We start from the raw sequence: 21687 nt of genomic DNA, 5'->3' as shown, positions 1-21687 counted from the left end.
ACTGTATACTTTAGCTAAGAAAGTAATACTAAGTGTATGCTGTGCAGTAAGCTGTTAGTAGCCCATGTGTCTCACCCTAATAATTTGATCCCTCTCCCCCTCAGAACTTAGCCTACTGTTCTGACTTAGAGGTGCACATGTAGCCTATTTTAGAGAAATGTCATCATTGAATATTGTAAGAGACTTCATTATATGCCCCCGTTATTTATCCTACGGTTCTGACTTGGTGTACAGGGAGAATGCTGTAAGTCTGTCGCTGTACATTTCAAATGTAGCTTAATGTCTTAATCGAAATTATGGCTTGCCTCCTATCCACATCGATACCTTATGCCATAGTTTGTAAATCTCAATTGTTACAATATATCGCTTATATAGGTCTATCTCATTAGTATCTTATTCACCATCTTAGGCAAAGTTGGAATTCTGCATTTCATTGTTTTGCTTACTTTGTGTATTATAATTAGCTCATGTGCTTTTCTCCACGAGGAGGAAATACTATATAATGTTGTTGAGTCTGTAACCATGTTTGCCGGTGACAGTCTATTTTCTATATTTTATAAATTGCAGTAGGGTAATAGACCCATGTAATTCCACTTGATATTGCGAGAGTTGTTTTGTTTGTGCAATGCGCTGTCTGTGCATCGGTATATTGTCTATAAAAGTGGATCCTGGTGATTTAATTTTCCTTCCTTTTTAGACCACATCGGCCTAGTAAATACTTCACATGGTAGGCTAACTCTCTCTCTCTCTCTGTCTGTCTCTCTGTCTGTCTCTCTCTCTCCTCAAAGAATAGTAAAGTTATGGCCTCAACATCTTGCTGAATTGATCTGAACTAACATCTATCTGAATTGATGTCAGTGTCCATTTTGAAAGTGCTGAACAAATAGTACCACCTCATCACAGCTTGTTTGCTTGCACTTGCTTATACTTACAGCTAAGTGTTGATGATATAAGAACAAACATTATGAATTTACTGAACATAAATGTAATGATGTTTGTGTATGGTTCAAAAGTCAAAATTCATGTCGGCATTCCTTACTAATGAAGAAGAATGTGGTTCTTATCAAGGTACACAAATCGACAGAGTCAGTAGAACCACATTTACTTAAGCAAGTCAGCAATATAAGCTATGGTTTTTAAAAAGGCAGTTTAGTGTTATGTTTTGTTGCTGGCATGCATCTAAAACAAATTGGTTGAGTTGCCGCACCAAGATTTACATGCTAAAATCGCCATTATGCAGAGGAAAAGTAAATGTGGAATTTTCTAGGAGCTTCAAAGTGCACCTCAGCAGAAATATTTTTGAATCTTGCTTATTTTTTTCACTGGTGGCAATGATTTTGCCTTGGCTCAGCGCCACAGCAAAATGAGTGTGGCGGAAACACTGGTCCTGTGGGTCCCAGCTGAGGTCAGGGCTTCATAGCATTTGATTAGAATCCAATTCCTGCAGGGTCCATTTCTCATCCTTTACATATGACTGTGATTAAAAATGGTATAGATAACCCCCCCCACACCTAAAAACAGACAGAGGTATAGATAACCCCCCCCACACCCCACACACACACACACACACACACACACACCTTAGTGCTGACGAGAGAGTAGGTGAAGGCTACATGAAGAGAAAAGGATCCCTCTTTCTCTCTCCGTCCTCTCGTATATTCTCATCCTCCTATTCAGAAGAGACCCCTCAAGGTAACCTCATTGCCTCTCTTTCCACTTCGTCTCTCATTCCCTTTCCCTCTCTGAGACTAGTGCATTACCACACACAGCAGAGAGCTATGACCGTCACCTGAGGCCGTCTGCTGTCTCACTCTTCTATCTGCCTAGCTGTTTGAATTGTTGCCACGGGGAGAGATGGGAGTCTGGTGGGAACAGAGACAGCACTGTTCTTCAAGGATTCCTGTAGTCGTCTGACCTTGGACACATGGGAACGAGGGTGTGTGATGATGAGTTGTTTAAAGGGGAGGAAAAGGGGACATGACAAGTGCACAAATAAGGGATGAGTCCACAAGCGGACTAGAGGATAGGGGTATGGATGACCATGATGTAAGAGGACTAGAGGACAGGGGTATGGATGACCATGGCTATGATGTAAGAGGACTAGACGACAGGGGTATGGATGACCAAGCTATGATCTAAGAGGACTAGAGGACAGGGGGATGGATGACCATGGCTATGATCTAAGAGGACTAGAGGACAGGGGGATGGATAACCATGGCTATGTTGTAAGAGGACTAGACGACAAGGGGATGGATGACCATAGCTATGATCTAAGAGGACTAGAGGACAGGGGGATGGATGACCATGGCTATGTTGTAAGAGGACTAGAGGACAGGGGGATGGATGACCATGGCTATGATCTAAGAGGACTAGAGGACAGGGGGATGGATGACCATGGCTATGATCTAAGAGGACTAGAGGACAGGGGTATGGATGACCATGGCTATGATCTAAGAGGACTAGAGGACAGGGGGATGGATGACCATGGCTATGATCTAAGAGGGCTAGATGACAGGGGGATGGATGACCATGGCTATGTTGTAAGAGGACTAGAGGACAGGGGGATGGATGACCATGGCTATGAACTAAGAGGACTAGAGGACAGGGGGATGGATAACCATGGCTATGTTGTAAGAGGACTAGACGACAAGGGGATGGATGACCATAGCTATGATCTAAGAGGACTAGAGGACAGGGGGATGGATGACCATGGCTATGTTGTAAGAGGACTAGAGGACAGGGGGATGGATGACCATGGCTATGATCTAAGAGGACTAGAGGACAGGGGGATGGATGACCATGGCTATGATCTAAGAGGACTAGAGGACAGGGGTATGGATGACCATGGCTATGTTGTAAGAGGACTAGAGGACAGGGGGATGGATGACCATGGCTATGAACTAAGAGGACTAGAGGACAGGGGGATGGATAACCATGGCTATGTTGTAAGAGGACTAGACGACAAGGGGATGGATGACCATAGCTATGATCTAAGAGGACTAGAGGACAGGGGGATGGATGACCATGGCTATGTTGTAAGAGGACTAGAGGACAGGGGGATGGATGACCATGGCTATGATCTAAGAGGACTAGAGGACAGGGGGATGGATGACCATGGCTATGATCTAAGAGGACTAGAGGACAGGGGTATGGATGACCATGGCTATGATCTAAGAGGACTAGAGGACAGGGGGATGGATGACCATGGCTATGATCTAAGAGGGCTAGATGACAGGGGGATGGATGACCATGGCTATGTTGTAAGAGGACTAGAGGACAGGGGGATGGATGACCATGGCTATGAACTAAGAGGACTAGAGGACAGGGGGATGGATGACCATGGCTATGTTGTAAGAGGACTAGAGGACAGGGAGATGGATGACCATGACTATGTTGTAAGAGGACTAGAGGACAGGGGAATGGATGACCATGGCTATGATCTAAGAGGACTAGAGGACAGGGGGATGGATGACCATGGCTATGATCTAAGAGGACTAGAGGACAGGGATATGGATGACCATGGCTATGATCTAAGAGGACTAGAGGACAGGGGGATGGATGACCATGGCTATGATCTAAGAGGGCTAGATGACAGGGGGATGGATGACCATGGCTATGAACTAAGAGGACTAGAGGACAGGGGGATGGATGACCATGGCTATGTTGTAAGAGGACTAGAGGACAGGGAGATGGATGACCATGACTATGTTGTAAGAGGACTAGAGGACAGGGGAATGGATGACCATGGCTATGATCTAAGAGGACTAGAGGACAGGGGGATGGATGACCATGGCTATGATCTAAGAGGACTAGAGGACAGGGATATGGATGACCATGGCTATGATCTAAGAGGACTAGAGGACAGGGGGATGGATGACCATGGCTATGATCTAAGAGGGCTAGATGACAGGGGGATGGATGACCATGGCTATGAACTAAGAGGACTAGAGGACAGGGGGATGGATGACCATGGCTATGTTGTAAGAGGACTAGAGGACAGGGGGATGGATGACCATGGCTATGTTGTAAGAGGACTAGAGGACAGGGGGATGGATGACCATGGCTATGATCTAAGAGGACTAGAGGACAGGGGGATGGATGACCATGGCTATGTTGTAAGAGGACTAGAGGACAGGGGGATGGATGACCATGGCTATGTTGTAAGAGGACTAGAGGACAGGAGGATGGATGACCATGGCTATGATCTAAGAGGACTAGAGGACAGGGGGATGGATGACCATGGCTATGATCTAAGAGGACTAGAGGACAGGGGGATGGATGACCATGGCTATGATCTAAGAGGACTAGAGGACAGGGGGACGGATGACCATGGCTATGATCTAAGAGGACTAGAGGACAGGGGGATGGATGACCATGGCTATGATCTAAGAGGGCTAGATGACAGGGGGATGGATGACCATGGCTATGTTGTAAGAGGACTAGAGGACAGGGGGATGGATGACCATGGCTATGATCTAAGAGGACTAGAGGACAGGAGGATGGATGACCATGACTATGTTGTAAGAGGACTAGAGGACAGGGGGATGGATGACCATGGCTATGTTGTAAGAGGACTAGAGGACAGGGGGATGGATGACCATGGCTATGATCTAAGAGGGCTAGATGACAGGGGGATGGATGACCATGGCTATGTTGTAAGAGGACTAGAGGACAGGGGGATGGATGACCATGGCTATGATCTAAGAGGACTAGAGGACAGGGGGATGGATGGCCATGACTATGTTGTAAGAGGACTAGAGGACAGGGGGATGGATGGATTACTATGGCTATGATCTAAGAGGACTAGAGGACAGGGGGATGGATGACCATGGCTATGTTGTAAGAGGACTAGAGGACAGGGGGATAGATGACCATGGCTATGATCTAAGAGGACTAGAGGACAGGGGGATGGATGACTATAGCTATGTTGTAAGAGGACTAGAGGACAGGGGGATGGATGACCATAGCTATGTTGTAAGAGGACTAGACGACAGGGGGATGGATGACCATGGCTATGATCTAAGAGGACTAGAGGATAGGGGGATGGATGACCATGGCTATGTTGTAAGAGGACTAGAGGACAGGGGGATGGATGACCATGGCTATGATCTAAGAGGACTAGAGTACAGGGGGATGGATTACTTTGGCTATGATCTAAGATGACTAGAGGACAGGGGGATGGATGACCATGGCTATGTTGTAAGAGGACTAGACGACAAGGGGATGGATGACCATGGCTATGCTCTAAGAGGACTAGAGGACAGGGGGATGGATAACCATGGCTATGTTGTAAGAGGACTAGACGACAAGGGGATGGATGACCATAGCTATGATCTAAGAGGACTAGAGGACAGGGGAATGGATGACCATGGCTATGATCTAAGAGGACTAGAGGACAGGGGGATGGATGACCATGGCTATGATCTAAGAGGACTAGAGGACAGGGGGATGGATGACTATGGCTATGATTTAGGAGGACTAGAGGACAGTGGCATGGATGACCATGGCTATGATCTAAGAGGACTAGAAGACAGGGGAATGGATGACCATGGCTATGATCTAAGAGGACTAGAGGACAGGGGGATGGATGACTATGGCTAGATGATCTATCGGCTATTCCTGTGTATGGTTATACAGGGATCTCTCTAATCTTAAAGGGACAATCTCCAACATGTACCTATTCGTAGGCTGGCTAGTTGGTTTCGTAACATAATGTTGAAAAGAATAATCCATACTTTATCACTGAGAAAGTCCAAAGACCGAGGACAAGAGGAAGAAGGGAAGGACAATGGCTGAGATGGGAGGATACCGTTGGTTTTGAAGGAAGCTGCTCAGGCATATCTCCAGCTGCTTCCGGACCGTGCCAGGAGGAGACAGGAATGTATCCAACCTGGCGTGTGACTGTGTTGGCCACAGCCACCATAAACAGCACTTCACCCAAAGCCCTGTCTTTATCCATTTATTCTGTTACCCTCAGCTGGAGCCGAGCTGTCACCTCGATCCTCAGTCACAATAGCACACGAGGCAACACAGCCGCATGTAATATGGAGTGGGAGGGTGTACTCACTGAAAAATTACTTTTTTAGTTTTAGCTATAGGAGAAATGTTAGGAGAATATTTTATTCATTAGATCTGTCCTAACATAGATTCGTGTTTGTGTCCGCAAAACACAATGTAAAAAATGACTAATTTCCAGGACAATATATATTGATTGTACTAGTCTTGAAGTAATGTTCCTGACAGGTATTGTGTAACCAACCACAAGTTTGCACATGCAGTACAATGGGACCTTGGGGGCAGATTTTTCTAAGTATCACTTTCATTCCAATATGTGGCCATTCAAACTAAATGATTTTTCCTCTTATTTCATTATCCTCTTTTTTTGTGAGAAACCTCAGGGCATGACGCATCCCAGAGGACCCTACTGAGAGGGACATTTATACTGAACAAAAATATAAACCCAACATGGAACAATTTCAACGATTTTACTGAGTTTCAGTGCATATAAGGAAATCAGTCAATTGAAATACATTAAATAGGCCCTAATCTTTGGATTTCACATGACTGGGCAGGAGCGCAACCATTGGTGGGCCTGGGAGGGCATCGGCCTACCCACTGGGGAGCCAGGCCCAGTCAATCAGAATTAGTTTCCCCCCACAAAGGGGCTTTATTAGAGATGGAAATACTCTTCAGTTTCATCAGTTGTCCGGGTGGCTGGTTTCAGACGATCCCGCAGGTGAAGAAGCTAGATGTGGAGGTCCTGGGCTGGCGTGATTACCGGTGGTCTGCGGTTATGAGGCCAGTTGGAGGTACTGCCAAATTCTCTAAAACAACGTTGGAGGCGACTTATGGTAGAGAAATTAACATTCAATTCTCTGGTAACAGCTCTGGTGGACATTCCTGCAGTCAGCATGCCAATTGCATGCTCCATGAAAACTTGAGACATCTGTGGCATTGTGTTGTGCGACAAAACTGCACATTTTAGAGTGGCCTTTAATTGTCCCCAGCACAAGGTGCACCTCGTAATGATAATGTTGTTTAATCAGCTTCTTGACATGCCCCACGTGTCAGGTGGAAGGACTATCTTGGCAAAGGAGAAATGCTGAATAAAGGGGATGTAAACTAATTTGTGCAGAACATTTTAGAGAAATAAGCTTTTTGTGAGTATGGAAAAGTTCTGGGATTTTTCTGGGACCAACCCATGTTTTGAATCATGGGACCATGTTGCTTTTTTTCAGTGATATGTGCATCTTTCTTGACTGTGGACAGATAATCAAATAAAGAAATGGTCAATTTCTAGAACCCTGGGTGGTATTCATTAGGCACAAAATGGAAGCAAACTGTCTGAAACGTGGAGGTACCATTGGAGCTTGTCCCATAAAGGCTCATTTTTGTTTTCTGTCGCAATATGTTATGCTACGTTGTGAGCTAATAAATATGACCCTGATATAGTGATGCGCAGATTGATTCATAGCAGGCAGGTTTAGGGTCATTAAATATTGTGTGGCTGAAAGGCGGGTGGATGGCGGGCGGGTTGAATAAAGAAAAATAATACCTTAAAAAACATAAATGTATAATTATTGTGCAATTTCTGTAGGTTACATTGAGGTTTTTTGTTCATTATTTTAGGCTGATATAACTCCATAAGCCTAAACTTTACAGCTTAAAGGTATGCACACCAAATAGCATACACAACTAATCATGCTTTTGGGAATGGCAGAAAAAAGGCTAAAAGGACATTGTGGAAGTTTATTCAAAAAGACAAAAGATGCCAAAAGAAGAGTTGAAAATAAAGAGAAAGGAGGGCCATAAAAGTGGTGGTAAAAGAGGATGATAGCAGTGTGTGTTATGTTATGTGTGATGATTGTGAGGCGCTATACAAATTTGACAGTCACAAGAAGGGACTTCAAATAGGCCTATGGCATGTCAAGGGAACTGAAGCCACCGGTTTAGATGAATTAAATGGAAACTGAAATCTGGACATTGACTAACCAGAATAAATCCTCTGATAACCCTAGTCCCGTACGAATCGACATCCTTGTGTTTTGAGAGAAACGTCTGAGTTTGACAGGTGTTGCTCGCGGTTTGAGCAAGAAAACAATAACTGATTCAATAAATTGAATGAAGTGCTGCGCATACCCTATACAGTTTATGAAGGGACTACATGTATCAACTTCCACAGTGAATCCTTTCGTTTATACGTTTTTTGCAGTGGCATAAAGTACTTAAGTAAAAATACTTTAAAGTACTACTTAAGTAGTTTTTTTGGGTATTTGTACTTTACTTTACTATTTATATTTTTGACAACTATTACTTTTACTTCACTACATTCCTAAACAAAACAATGTACTTTTTACTCCTTACATTTTCTCTGGCACACAAAAGTACTTGTGGAAAATGGTCCAATTCACACACATTAAGAGAACATCCCCGGTCATTCCTACTGCCTCGTATCTGGCAGACTCACTAAACACAAATGCTTCATTTGTAAATGATGTCTGAGTGTTGGACTGTGCCCCTGGCTATCAGTATATTAAAATAACAAGGAAATCGTTCCGTCCGGTTTGCTTAAAAACTTCTTAAGGATCCGCCCCTTTTTTAAAATTTTCGCCTAAAATGACATACCAAAATCTAACTGCCTGTAGCTCAGGCATTGAAGCAAGGATATGCATATTCTTGATACCATTTGAAAGGAGACACTTTGACGTTTGTGGAAATATGAAATGAATGCAGAAGAATATAACACATTAGATCTGGTAAAAGAAAATACAAAGAAAAAACCAACCGTTTTGTTGTTTTGTTGTACCATCATCTTTGAAATGCAAGCGAAAGGCCATAATGTATTATTCCAGCCCAGGCGTAATTTAGATTTTGGCCACTAGATGGCAGCAGTGTATGTGCAACGTTTTAGACTGATCCAATGAACCATTGCATTTCTGTTAGGACGTCTTCTACTGAGATCGCAATGATCATGATTACAGTTTCTCAGATTACAGATGACAGTTTCTCAGTTTACAAACTTGGGAACCAAGCTGGAGTTATCAATGTTGCCTATTATCGCCTGGACTTCTTGAAATATCTTCACGCCTTGTAAGAAGTTAAGGCCATAACCTTAATAATAATTCCTGTACAATTAAGCATTTATTGCAGTAAAATTATACGCCAAAAATAGCCTACCAAAATGTTGGAAATTATAAGCAGAAACATATCTAAAATCAGGCAACAAAAAAATTCTGTACAACCTATCAAAATGTTTGTTCTGCAGTCTGACTGTAGCCTAAAGAGCATGTTCTATATTTGCAGGTTAGGGTTGTGTGCAGGCCTCAGATATTCACTTTATCACATACAGTCGGGTGGTTGCGGATGGGTTATTAGCAATTGCGGGTGGGTGCGGGTGAACAAACAGCTGACCCGCGCACCACTACCCTGTTGGTTAGCCTCGTTATTGTTATTATTTTTTTTAACTTTAGTTTATTTAGTAAATATTTTGTTAACTCTATTTTCTTAAAATTGCATTGTTGGTTAAGGCCATGTAAGTAAGCATTTCACGGTAAGGTCTCCGGCGCATTTGACAAATATAAGTTGATTAGATTTGAGCACTACAATATCAGTGTCACAACACACCAGCAGTAAGCTTTTCTAACAACTGAATTAATTAAATGCATCCAGGCTTTAAATGAGGATGAAAAAGATGCTGTTAATGTAGTGATGGTTACTGTTCTGGTTTGGAATGGTTTGTGGACTGCTTGATTTGGGGATGGTGAGTTAGTTGAGGATGTTGTTAATTACGCTATATATGGTCGGTTGGGATGCTGTTATGACGACTGGGCGTCCCTTTGCCTCCCCAGCCCCCTTTATATGAGCCCAGGCATAGGATGACAAAGGGAAGCCCATAGGTCACATGACAGGATGGACAAAGAAGGCACATCTCTTCCTGCTTCCTGTTGACTTCACAGTTGCCATTTGTGAGTGTAATCTCAGCCTGTGGGCTAGGGTTACGGCTTTGTCTGTTTGACTGGATGGTAAAAACAGGGGCTATATAAACTCTACAGTATCTAATGGATATTTAAAAAGTACAACACTGATGCAGTCAAAAGGTCAGGGTTGAATGCTCACAACATTTTCAATTTTTTTTATATACATATGAAACATTTGGACATTTATGTGTATACCAATAATACAGTATCACATTGCATAAGTGTTTGTAGTGTAACAGGACATGGTATGTGAAATTATACACAGGGGAATGTATGGAGTCATTAGGCAAGGTGAGGGCACGAAGGAGTTTGGATGACTGACAGTACAAACAGACAGGGCCGGTTTCCAAAAAACGTTACATCCATGATGAACTTAGCCTTCAGAAACTTTCGGGAAACAGGCCCTGAGCGTTAGTGCAACATTATTAGAAAAGGCAGCCATTGTATCAGTTTACTCAAACAGGATAGGCCTACTGGGCACCAATTCCCTGTTATGGACAGAAATTACATGAAAAAAGGGGATGATGCAGTCATAAAATGTGATATAGCAGTCCTATTTCCATAAGGTATACTGTGCAAAATGGGAAATATTGCCTATAAATTCTTGCTGCAGTTTATTCATAAGCATAGAATACTTTTAGGCCGTCATTGTAAATAAGAATTTGTTCTTAATTGCCTAGTTAAAAAAAGGTTAAAAACTTGAATAGGGCCTCCCATGTGGCGCAGTGGTCAAAGGCACTGCATCGCAGTACTAGCTGTGCCACTAGAGATTCTGGTTTCGAGTCCAGGCTCTGTCGCAGCCGGCCGCGACCGGGAGATCCATGGGGCGGTGCACAATTGCCCCAGCATTGTCCGGGATAGGGGAGGGTTTGGCCGTCAGGGATGTTCTTGTCCCATCGCGCACTAGCGACTCCTGTGGCAGGCTGGGCGCAGTGCATGCTGACACGGTCGCCAGGTGTACTGTGTTTCCTCTGACACATTGGTGCAGCTGGCTTCTGGGTTAAGTGGGCATTGTGTCATGATGCAATGCGGCTTGGTTGGATTGTGTTTCGGAGGACGCACGGCTCTCGACCTTCGCCTCTCCAGAGTCCGTAAGGGAGTTGCAGCGATGAGACAAGACTGTAACTACCAATTGTATACCACGAAAAAGGGGGTAAAAAAAACCAAATAAATAATTAATAAGGCAATTTGTTGATAAAACTAGCAGACAGATATAATCAATTATAGCTGTAAGAAACAGTTTTCAGATGCAGGTTCATTCCTGGCTTTGCTCCATTTGAAATCATACAATTGAGAAGTCTATGTCAAGAGTGGAGGCAACGAGATGTGCACATAATTTATTTTATGTTTATGCAAATTAATTTGGCTATCAGGCTCGATGATACAGTGGAAATTGAAGTAGGATAAATGTGATGTGACAAGGTCCTCACACAGAGGGGCACACAATCCTTCTTCAAGAATAATACCGTTGTGCAATATATAACTAACACACAGATATATTCTGAGCATCTGAAATCATTCATTGTGCTCTTATCACCAGCAGTGGCTGTGGCTGTGTTGATTACATGCACAAACTCTGCATCAGTGAAAAACCTTTCAGACCTATTTCTCTCTTAACACACACACACACACACACACACACACACACGCACACACATACACACACACGCACACACATACACGCACACACACACGCGCACACATACACACACACACGAGGGAGTGGAAGGGGAGGATTACTGGCTTCAGTTGAGGCGATGATGAGGTTGAGGGAAAAACCTCAGTGAGAGAGGGACAGTTTCAAAGCCTTTTGAGGAAAATCACCTTGGGCTAAATCTGACAGCCTACCTACCATGAACATGGAATATTGGCCAGGTTGTCTCTGTTAAAACAGAAATGTGAACTCAATTAACCTACCTGATAAAATGGTAGTACTTCGGGGGCCCAATTCAATCAGTTGGAGATAAAGGCACTATTGGTTCACTCAGCATGTTTACAGGGGTGGTTTTGTGTCGATACACAATGACAACGAGGAACAGCTTGCTCACTGGACACCTCAGATAAAGTGTAAATATTCAGAGTAAACCCGCAGTATGTTTTGACTTCATTTGCAATCTAGCTGTTACATTGGGCCATTAAATAATGTTATGTTCATCATGATGCCATGATGTCACTGGAGATCTATGACCAAATTTCACTGTAAGAGCAATGGAGGTCTAGGATTGGACAGTCATTGGTTCTTAGCAGTGACCAACATCCAGCCGGTATATGACTTAAGGGATGTGAAGGGAAATACCTGCACAATATTTAATTAGCCACTCTCCCAGAAGTAAATACAGCAATGTTGGGAGGTTGTCATTTGAACAGTGTGCACTGTGCAGGTATTTCCCTTTCTTTTCACAGCCAGTCATTGGCTTTTGGTGTGATTGACAGTGGCGAGCTCCACTTACGTGTGTTGATCTTCTGCAGGGAGATGTGTTTCTCCAGCTGTCTGCGGAGTTTGACCTCAGCACCGTACTTCCCTGTGGTCCCATTATCGGCCAGGATGAAGTGGGAGTGCAGGCTGTTGAGCACGGTCAGCTTGCTCAGTGGGTTGGACATGGTCTGGTATGGTCGGACCACCTGTTGGACCACAACAAAGTTTTCATCAACATATTTTGTTTACTCAGCAGTTGAATATAATAAACTAGTGTTGGAGTCGTGGCCGCGCACGACTCCAACACCATCATTAAGTTTGCTGACGACACAACAGTGTCTGGCCTGATCACTGACAGCGATGAGGCAGCCCAAGAGGCTGAAAAGATTTGGCATGTGCCCTCAGATCCTCAAAAAGCTGCATCACCGCTAGGTATGGCAACTGATTTGGCATCCAACCACAAGGCGCAACAGAGGGTAGTGCTTACAGCCTAGTACATCACTGGGGCCGAGCTCCCTGCCATCCAGGACCTCTATATCAGGCAGTGTCAGAGGAAGGCCCTAAAGACTCCAGCCACCAAAGTCCTGGACTGTTCTCTCTGCTACCGAACGGCAAGCAGTACTGATGCACCAAGTCTGCTGCTAGTATTTACTATCTATCCTGTTGCCTAGTCACTTTACCCCTACCTTCAGTATATGTACATATCAACCTCAATTACCTCGTACTCCTGCACATCGACTCAGTACTGGTACCCTGTTGTCACATTCGCTGGAATAAATATCAGACCAAGGCGCAGCGAATGTTGAGTTCCACATATTTTATTAGAAAGTGAAACTAAGACAAAAACAAATAAACAATAAACTAACAACGAACCGTGACTACAGAGTTGCTACATGCACTAACTCAAAACAATATCCCATAAACACAGGTGAGAAAAACAGCTCCTTAAATATGATCCCCAATTAGAGACAACGATCACCAGCTGCCTCTAATTGGGAATCATAAAGGGTTCTCCTATGGGGACAGCCGAAGAACCCTTTTGGAACCCTTTGTTCTAAAAGTGTATATAGCCAAGTTATTGTTACTCATTGTATATTTATTCCTCGTGTTAAGTATTTCTCTCTGCATTGTTGGGAAGGGCCCGTAAGTAAGCATGTCGCTGTTGTTTACGAAGCATGTGACAAATACATTTGATTTGACTCACAAACACACACGCGCGCCCACACACACACTGTAACTTACGTCTTTTCCCACCAGGTCCTCCTGGTTCTCCACGATGCCCCAGGGGGCGATGCCAATAGTGCAGATCTTCCCCCGAGATTTAGAGGCATGGTCCTTTAGCGCATCACCCACATGCCGGATCACCCCTGAGTGTATGTTTGTGATGTGATGTGTGTGTGTGTGTGTGTGTGTGTGTGTGTGTGTGTGTGTGAGAGAGAGAGAGACAGAGAAAGAGAGAGAGAGAGAGAGAGAGAGAGAAAGTGTGTGAGGGAAAGTGTGTAGTGTGTATGGGTGTGAGACGAGAGAGAATAGATTATGCAATTATGCATGTGAGTGAGAGTTGTACGTGTGTTTGAAAGAGAGATGAAGAAAGAGGGCCATTCTGTCAGGATTGATACATAGAGTAATCTTAGATAAATAATACACAGACTACGAAAACATAAAAACATTTACACCGCACCCAGAGACAGAGCGACAGAAAGGCATATCTCAGCCCCACCACCCTCTCTCAATCTCTCTCCCTCTCCCCCCAGTCACACCTGAGGGGAATCTCATTTCATCCCTCTACCTGACACTCACTGTCCACTTCCTTTTGTCCCCAAAATCCTCCTCTCTGTCAATTATTCACCCTCCCATCTCCCCACCTCTTTTTCTGTCCTCTGCCCCTCTGATTTTTCACACCCACAACACAACACAAGAGCAGTGATAAACAGAAGCGCAGGGTTAATGGGTAACAACGTCACAGCACGTGGTTGTTATTAGCCCACTAAGTGGGCCTTTTTCATGCCTCCACCCACCCAGCCCACCTGTGTTGACCCCGCCGGTGAAGATCCAGGCTCCGGTTGTCATTGCAGCCTTGATGAGGCCCTTGCCAAAGACCTGTTTGAGTTTGGGCTGCAACTCAAAGTTCTGCAGGCCCCCATGCACCGAGATGAGCAGCTTGGGAAGGTCCAGCTGCCACTCCTTGGTCATCAGGTGCAGCAGGAGGTCTGGCTTGGTGTCGTAGGACACACGCACATACTGCAAATGATCATACAAATAACCAATAGCTGTCATTTGTTTGGTATAACATCAACGTGTAATATAGATTACAATGAGAGATATTTTGTTATCTGTCTATCCACCCTTTATGTGTTGTATCATTCAACCCTAGGTATAAAGTGGTCACCATGGCTTTGTTGGAGTGGCCCCCTCCCTGGAACTCAATGGTTCCGAAGGCGTCGGTGGGGCTGAGCTGGGTGTGTTTGCTGATTGACCATTTCTCTGATAGGCTGTCATTCTTAGCCAGACGCTCCGTCTTGTCATTCTGACTGGAAGAGATGCCGGGGGGCAGGCCAACGTGCTGACCAATCAGACGGCCACAGCAGCACCTGGGGAGGCGCAAGAGAGGGGACAGGTAGTCAGAGGTGAGGTTTCATTCTGAACGTTGCATCCTTCTGATCAGACACCAGATGTGCACTAGAGCTGGGAAGGAGGAGGTGACATGTCGGGCAGGTTCCCGTTCATCTACTGTGAGAGAATGGAGTTCAAAGGCCGTTCACACAAACCCCATGCAGCCCACTCTCTCTGCTTTGTACAAATCTCTGATAAAGCCTCTGTAAATGTGCTAGAATTACGCTCATAATATCATAGCCATTAGACATACTAGTAGTCAATAGTCACATACATTGGACATAATGGAGTTGAAATGTGACAGGTCCAGACAGGAGTCCCTGAGGGCAGACAACTGGAATCTTTATTCTGAGATGATGTAAACACCGGCCTAAGATCAAAGAAAAAACACATTTCTCTTCACTTGCATGTTGTCGACCCAGTTTTTCCAGATGAGTAACTATTTGATCCTGGAGCCCCCTCATTTTCCCTCCAGAGCTTTACTTATTCTGTGTTCACTGCTTCATTACATGTCATTTTTGAAAGCATCATTCTTGGTTTCTTTAATGCAGAAATATGTCTGTGACAGGTGTTACATTCTGCCAATAGCATGCTTTATGTCAGTGTGATGTAGCTCCCTAGAAATGGAGTGATTTTGGTAATTCACAGCATTTTATTGTGTGTCTGGTATGCTTGCTCTGAATGTCCACTTATGCAGAACATATGGCAGATTCATTAAATATTCATATATTTAATAAGGTCCTTTAGAGATACCTCCTTTTTTTAGAGAATGAAACATCTGCAGGGCTCCCTTGCTAAAATAAATGTAAAATAACATGTGAATGAGACTGTGTGTGTGGTGAAGTTTAGAATTTTTGGTGTTTTAGACATTACAGTTATATGGTTCCTTACCCTGGCAGTATTATATAGGCCAGGAGAGACTGTAATCCACAGTTCTGATGTCTTTAAACAGCTAACTTTAGCCACCTCTAGCTACAAATCAATTGGGGAGCTGGGGGCAACCATGTAACGTACATTGTTTGGGGGGTAATCACCTTTATGTTACTTCAAACAAAGTCTTTGAGTTGATTTGGCTAAGAAATATTTAACATTGCTGCTAATTTTGAACACAGCTGCTTTGGATGCTGCTTCCACCATGCCTTGTGTGGTGTCCGGGAGATTGGGACTAACATACAATACATGACCAAGAGTATGTGGACACCTGCTCGTTGAGCATCTCATTCCAAAGTCATGAGCATTAATATGGAGTTGGTCCCTCCTTTGCTGCTATAACAGCCTCCACTCTTCTGGGAATGCTTTCCACTGGATGTTGGAACATTTCTGTAGGGACTTGATTCCATTCAGCCACAAGAGCATTACTGTGGTCGGGCATGGATGTTTGCCATATGGCCTGGCTCGCAGTCGGCTTTCCAATTCATCCCAAAGGGTTGAGGTCAGGGCTCTGTGCAGGCCAGTCAAGTTTTTCCACACCGATCTCGACAAACCATTCCTGTATGGACCTTGCTTTGTGCAAGGGAGCATTGCCATGCCAAACTGTTGCCACGAAGTTGGAAGTACAGAATTGTCTAGAATGTTGATGTATGCTGTAGCATTATTATTTCCATTCACTGGAACTAGGGGGCCTATCCCGAACCATGAAAAACTACCTCAGACCATTATTACTACACCACCAAACTTTACAGTTGGCACTATGCATAGGGGCAGGTAGCGTTCTCCTGGCATACGCCAAACCCAGATTTGTCCGTCGGACTGCCAGATGGTGAAGCGTGATTCATCACTCCAGAAAACGGATTTCCACTGATCCAGAGTCCAATGGGGATGAGCTTTACACCACTCCAGCCAACGCTTGGCATTGTGCATGGTTATCTTAGGTTTGTGTGCGGCTGCTCGGCAATGGAAACCAATTTCATGATGCCCCCGACGAACAGTTCTTGTGCTGACATTGCTTCCAGGGGCAGTTTGGACCTCGGTAGTGAGTGTTGCAACAAAGGACAGATGATTTTTAAGCACTATGCGCTTCATCACTCGGCGGTCCCGTTCTGTGAGCTTGTGTGGCCTACCACTTCTGGCTGAGCCATTGTTGCTCCTAGACGTTTCCAGTTCACAATAACAGCACTTACAGTTTGACGACAATTTGAGGAACTGACTTGTTGGAAAGTGGCGTCCTATGACGGTGCCACGTTGAATGTCACTGAGCTCTTCAGTAAGGCCACTCTATTGCCAATCTTTGTCTGGCTGTGTGCTCAATGTTAAACACATCAGCAACGTGGCTGAAATAGCCGTATACACTAATTTGAAGGGGTTACCACATACTTTTGTATATATAGTGTAAGACAGCAAAAATATTAATTTCCCATTCACATTGAACAACAAAAAAGTTGTCTTTTAGTACTTTTCACATACCTATGGGGGTCTTTGGCACTCACTATGATATGAACACATTCTCTCTTGTTGAAGGCTCTCTCAATCCACGATTTCTGTGCCTGCGGAGAGAAGAGAAGATGCTCAGTCAGCTAGTTACTCAAACTCAGACCACAGGACTCTTAACTTAAGAGAGGTAGACGAGAGAATCACAGGTGGCACATCAGGAGGCATGCAGGCAGCTAGTATCCAGCTAAGCCCCAGTCTGGAGTCAGAGCCCAGTCGGCCCTGGGAAGATTTGAGGCCTTTCTCTACCAAACAACAACAACTATTCATTAGAATGGGAAGAAGGATTTTGTTTTTCTTACAGAGACCAATTCTCTTCAAAAACCAGGTAGTTAGCTCTTGCAGAATTTGAAGTGCCTAGATACAAGCCACAGATTTCCTATCTGATATCGACTAGGCCTATTTAAGATGCATAATTTGAGGTCTTGAAAATGTTTAATTTTACTTTTATTTAACTAGGCAAGTCAGTTAAGAGCAAATTATAATTTTCAATGACGGCCTAGGAACAGCGGGTTAATTGCCTTGTTCAGGGGCAGAACGACAGATTTTTACCTTGTCAGCTCGGTAACCAAAGGTTGCTGCTGGATCGAATCCCCGAGCTGACAAGGTAGAAATCTGTTGTTCTGAACAAGGCAGTTAACCCACTTTTTCCCAGTAGGCCGTCATTGTAAGTAAGAATTTGTTCTTAACTGACTTGCCTAGTTAAATAAATAAAAATAAAATAATTGTGTTGGAAATGACTATCAAAGATGTGCATGCAATCTCAACCATGCAAACTAACACACACTCAAATGCAAATATTTAATATACATTGAACAAAAATATAAACATAAACGCAATGTAAAGTGTTGGTCCCATGTTTAATAAGCTGAAATAAAAGATCCCAGAATGTTCCATAAGAACAAAAAGTGCATTTCTCTCAAATGTTGTGCACACATTTGTTTACATCCCTGTTAATGAGTATTTCTCTTTTGCCAAGATAATTCATCCACCTGACAGGTGCGGCATATCAAGAAGCTGATTAAACTGCATGCTCATTACACAGGAGCACCTTGTGCTGGGGCAATACAAGGCCACTCTTAAATGTACAGCTTTGTCACAAAACACAATGCCACAGATGTCTCAAGTTTTGAGGGAGCATACAATTGGCATGCTGACTGCACGAATGTCCATCAGCGCTGTTGCCAGATAATTGAATGTTCATTAATCTACTATAAGCCGCCTCCAACGTCATTTTGGAGATTTTGGCAGTACGTCCAATTGGCCTCACAACCACAGACCACGTGTAACTACACCAGCCCACCTCCACATCCTGCTTATTCACCTGCAGGATTGTCAGATACCAGCTACCCGGACAGCTGATGAAACTGTGGGTTTGATTAACCAAATAATTTCTGCAAAAACTGTCAGAAACTGTCTCAGGAAAGCTCATCTGTGTGCTCGTCATCCTCACCAGGGTCTTGATCTGTTTTCACTCACCTTTGGTGGCCACTGGCATGCTGGAGAAGTGTGCTCTTCACAGATGAATAGCGGTTTCAACTGTACCAGGCAGATGGCAGACATGTGGCGTCGTGTGGGCGAGTGGTTTGCTTATGTCAACATTGTGAATTGAGTGCCCCATGGTGGCGGTGAGGTTATGGTACGAGCAAGCATAAGCTACGGCCAACGAACATAATTGCATTTTATCGATGGCAATTTGAATGCACGGAGACACTGTAATGAGATCCTGAAACCCATTGTCATGCATTCATCCACCGACAGCCCCTCATGTTTCAGCATGATAATGCACGGCCACATGACGCAAGGTTCTGTACACAATTCCTAGAAGCTGAAAATGTCCCAGTTCTTCCATGGCCTGCATACTCATCAGACATACCACCCATTGAAAATGGTTGTAATTCTCTGGATCGACCTGTACGACAGCGTTTTCCAGTTCCCGCCAATATCCAGCAACTTTGTATAGCCATTAAAGAGGAGAGGGACAACATTCTACAGTCCACAATCAACAGCCTGATCAACTATACTTAGGAGATGTGTTTCACTGCATGAGGCAAATGGTGGTAACACCAGATACTGACTGGTTTTCTGTTCCACACCCCTACCTTTTTTTAAGGTATCTGTGACCAACAGATGCATATCTGTATTCCCAGTCATGTGAAATGATAGATTAGGGTGTAATAAATGTATTTCAATTGACTGATTTCCTTATATGTACTGTAACTGAGTAAAACCATTGAAATTGTTGCATGTTGCGTTTATATTTTTGTTCAGTATAGTTTACTTCCCCATTGAGATAAAGTGCAGAGAGTAAGCGGATGGTCTGTGCACCCAGGCAGTAAATTCTGTTTGAGTTTCTCAGAAATGTGAAGTTCTTCATCCTGCTCCTGCGGAGTCCATGAATATGAAATATTTCCTCATTTCCATGGGATTACAGCACAACTGACAGCCAATGGAAACAAGTGTGTGTGTCGGGGCATGCGGCTGTCATGTCTACTGCAGGGTCTGAAGGAGAGAGTCAATTATACCCTGCTAGAGCCTGGTGAACAGAGCCTGGTGAACAGAGCCTGGTGAACAGAGCCTGGTGAAAAGAGCCTGGTGAACAGAGCCTGGTGAACAGAGCCTGGTGAACAGAGCCTGGTGAACAGAGCCTGGTGAACAGAGCCAGGTGAACAGAGCCTGGTGAACAGAGCCAGGTGAACAGAGCCTGGTGAACAGAGCCTGGTGAACAGAGCCTGGTGAGCAGAGCCTGGTGAACAGAGCCAGGTGAACAGAGCCAGGTGAACAGAGCCAGGTGAACAGAGCCTGGTGAACAGAGCCTGGTGAACAGAGCCTGGTGAACAGAGCCTGGTGAACAGAGCCTGGACTCCAACAACACTGCTGGGGGGATATAATGTGAAAGCATTTTCTGTACAAAGATGCACATTGACCCCATCCACACAGGAAGTGTTAGTGGACATGAGGTGTTGTGGAGATGAGTATGATGGTAGGAGTGTCCGGAACACTCTGTCGCCTCCCGACAGCAGGTCGGGACAGCTAAAAGACACTGGAGGAGGGGAACCGAGCCTCCCAAAACCCACAGCAGCTGTGGCAGGAACACCACAAGGCAAAACAAAAGGAGGACTTTTCTCTGCTTTATTCCGGGAGAATTTGCGTCCCCTGTTCCCAGCCTGCTCTGCTTGTACAGGGCTTTTCCCCTCCGTCAGAAAAAGAACAACACACTGTCTCTCTGCCTGACTGGCCCTGTCCCCCCACGGCACGCCAAAACCCCCTCAGGCACCGACCTCCAAGCCCCAGGCAGGCCTCCCTCCACACAGGCACACTTACCCTAACACCAGACTTCCCACGATTAACCATTACTCTGAACAAGTCAAGCCACGGGAAGGGGAGGGGTAGGGGGGCCACTTTACACAGGTCAATCTGACCGCGATGACTCAGCAAGCAGCCCCCCTCCCCTCCCCCGACAGGCTGCGACCAATGTATTCATACGCCGCTGCGCACAAGCACAAAGTAGATCTCTCCCTCCCGTTTTTTACTAAATTAGGCGTGACAGTGCTGGCATGAGCCTACTGGCGCTGCTCTCGTGTTCTCAGTAAAAAGAAGATAAGACCAGAAAACCACACAACACGGAAAACACAACACAACCTGTGCCAAAGCCTCAAACAACAGAAAACCACCCCTGGGGTAGAAAAGGAGACCCTCCACAATCGTCTTTGTGGTTCTCTCTCTGTGGCTCTCTCTATGTATCTATCTCTCTCTCTCTTTGTGTCTCTCTCTATGTCTCTCTCTCTCTCTCTCTGTGTGTCTCTCTCTCTCTCTCTCTCTCTCTCTCTCTCTCTCTCTCTCTCGCTCTCTGTGTGTGTCTCTCTCTCTATGTATCTCTCTCTCTAGTATATTGAACATTCTGTCTCTCCCTGCTTTTTCTCTCTGTCTCCGTCTCACTGTTGTTTATGAGTTTTGACATGGTATGATGGGGTGGCCCAAACCCCATTGTGTAATTAAGATTTGTCTCTGGGGTGCATACCTGACATCTGCCAACTAGTGCCAAGGCATGGGAAAGACGGTGTGTGTGTGTGTGTGTGTGTGTGTGTGTGTGTGTGTGTGTGTGTGTAGTGTGTAGTGTGTGTAGTGTGTGTGTGTGTGTGTAGTGTGTGTGTGTGTGTGTGTGTGTGTGTGTGTGTGTGTGTGTGTGTGTGTGTGTGTGTGTGTGTGTGTGTGTGTGTGTAGTGTGTAGTGTGTGTAGTGTGTGTGTGTGTG

At 44.7% G+C, this 21687-nt stretch overlaps 1 protein-coding gene across 6 annotated transcripts in view; it reads right to left on the bottom strand.

The window, feature by feature from the left end:
• The window catches only part of LOC110525413 (transient receptor potential cation channel subfamily M member 3), a 184187-nt gene that overhangs the window by 64670 nt on the left and 97830 nt on the right, over positions 1-21687 (bottom strand). For 4 of the 6 annotated variants that reach the window (XM_036979555.2, XM_036979556.2, XM_090237172.1 and 1 more), the window contains exons 2-6: positions 17410-17489; positions 14783-14984; positions 14421-14634; positions 13636-13760; positions 12428-12599 (exon numbers count right to left, since the gene is read on the bottom strand). In XM_036979555.2, coding sequence (XP_036835450.1) covers positions 12428-12599; positions 13636-13760; positions 14421-14634; positions 14783-14984; positions 17410-17489 — 793 coding nt within the window. Of the gene's footprint in view, positions 1-12427; positions 12600-13635; positions 13761-14420; positions 14635-14782; positions 14985-17409; positions 17490-21687 lie in introns of those variants that run through there. The other 2 variants (XM_090237170.1, XM_090237171.1) reach the window with 1 other exon arrangement.

This window comes from Oncorhynchus mykiss, chromosome 6, assembly GCF_057628025.1.
Source record: "Oncorhynchus mykiss isolate SJ-2025 chromosome 6, ASM5762802v1, whole genome shotgun sequence".
NCBI lineage: Eukaryota > Metazoa > Chordata > Actinopteri > Salmoniformes > Salmonidae > Oncorhynchus > Oncorhynchus mykiss.
This window is presented reverse-complemented; position numbering and strand designations above follow the sequence as displayed.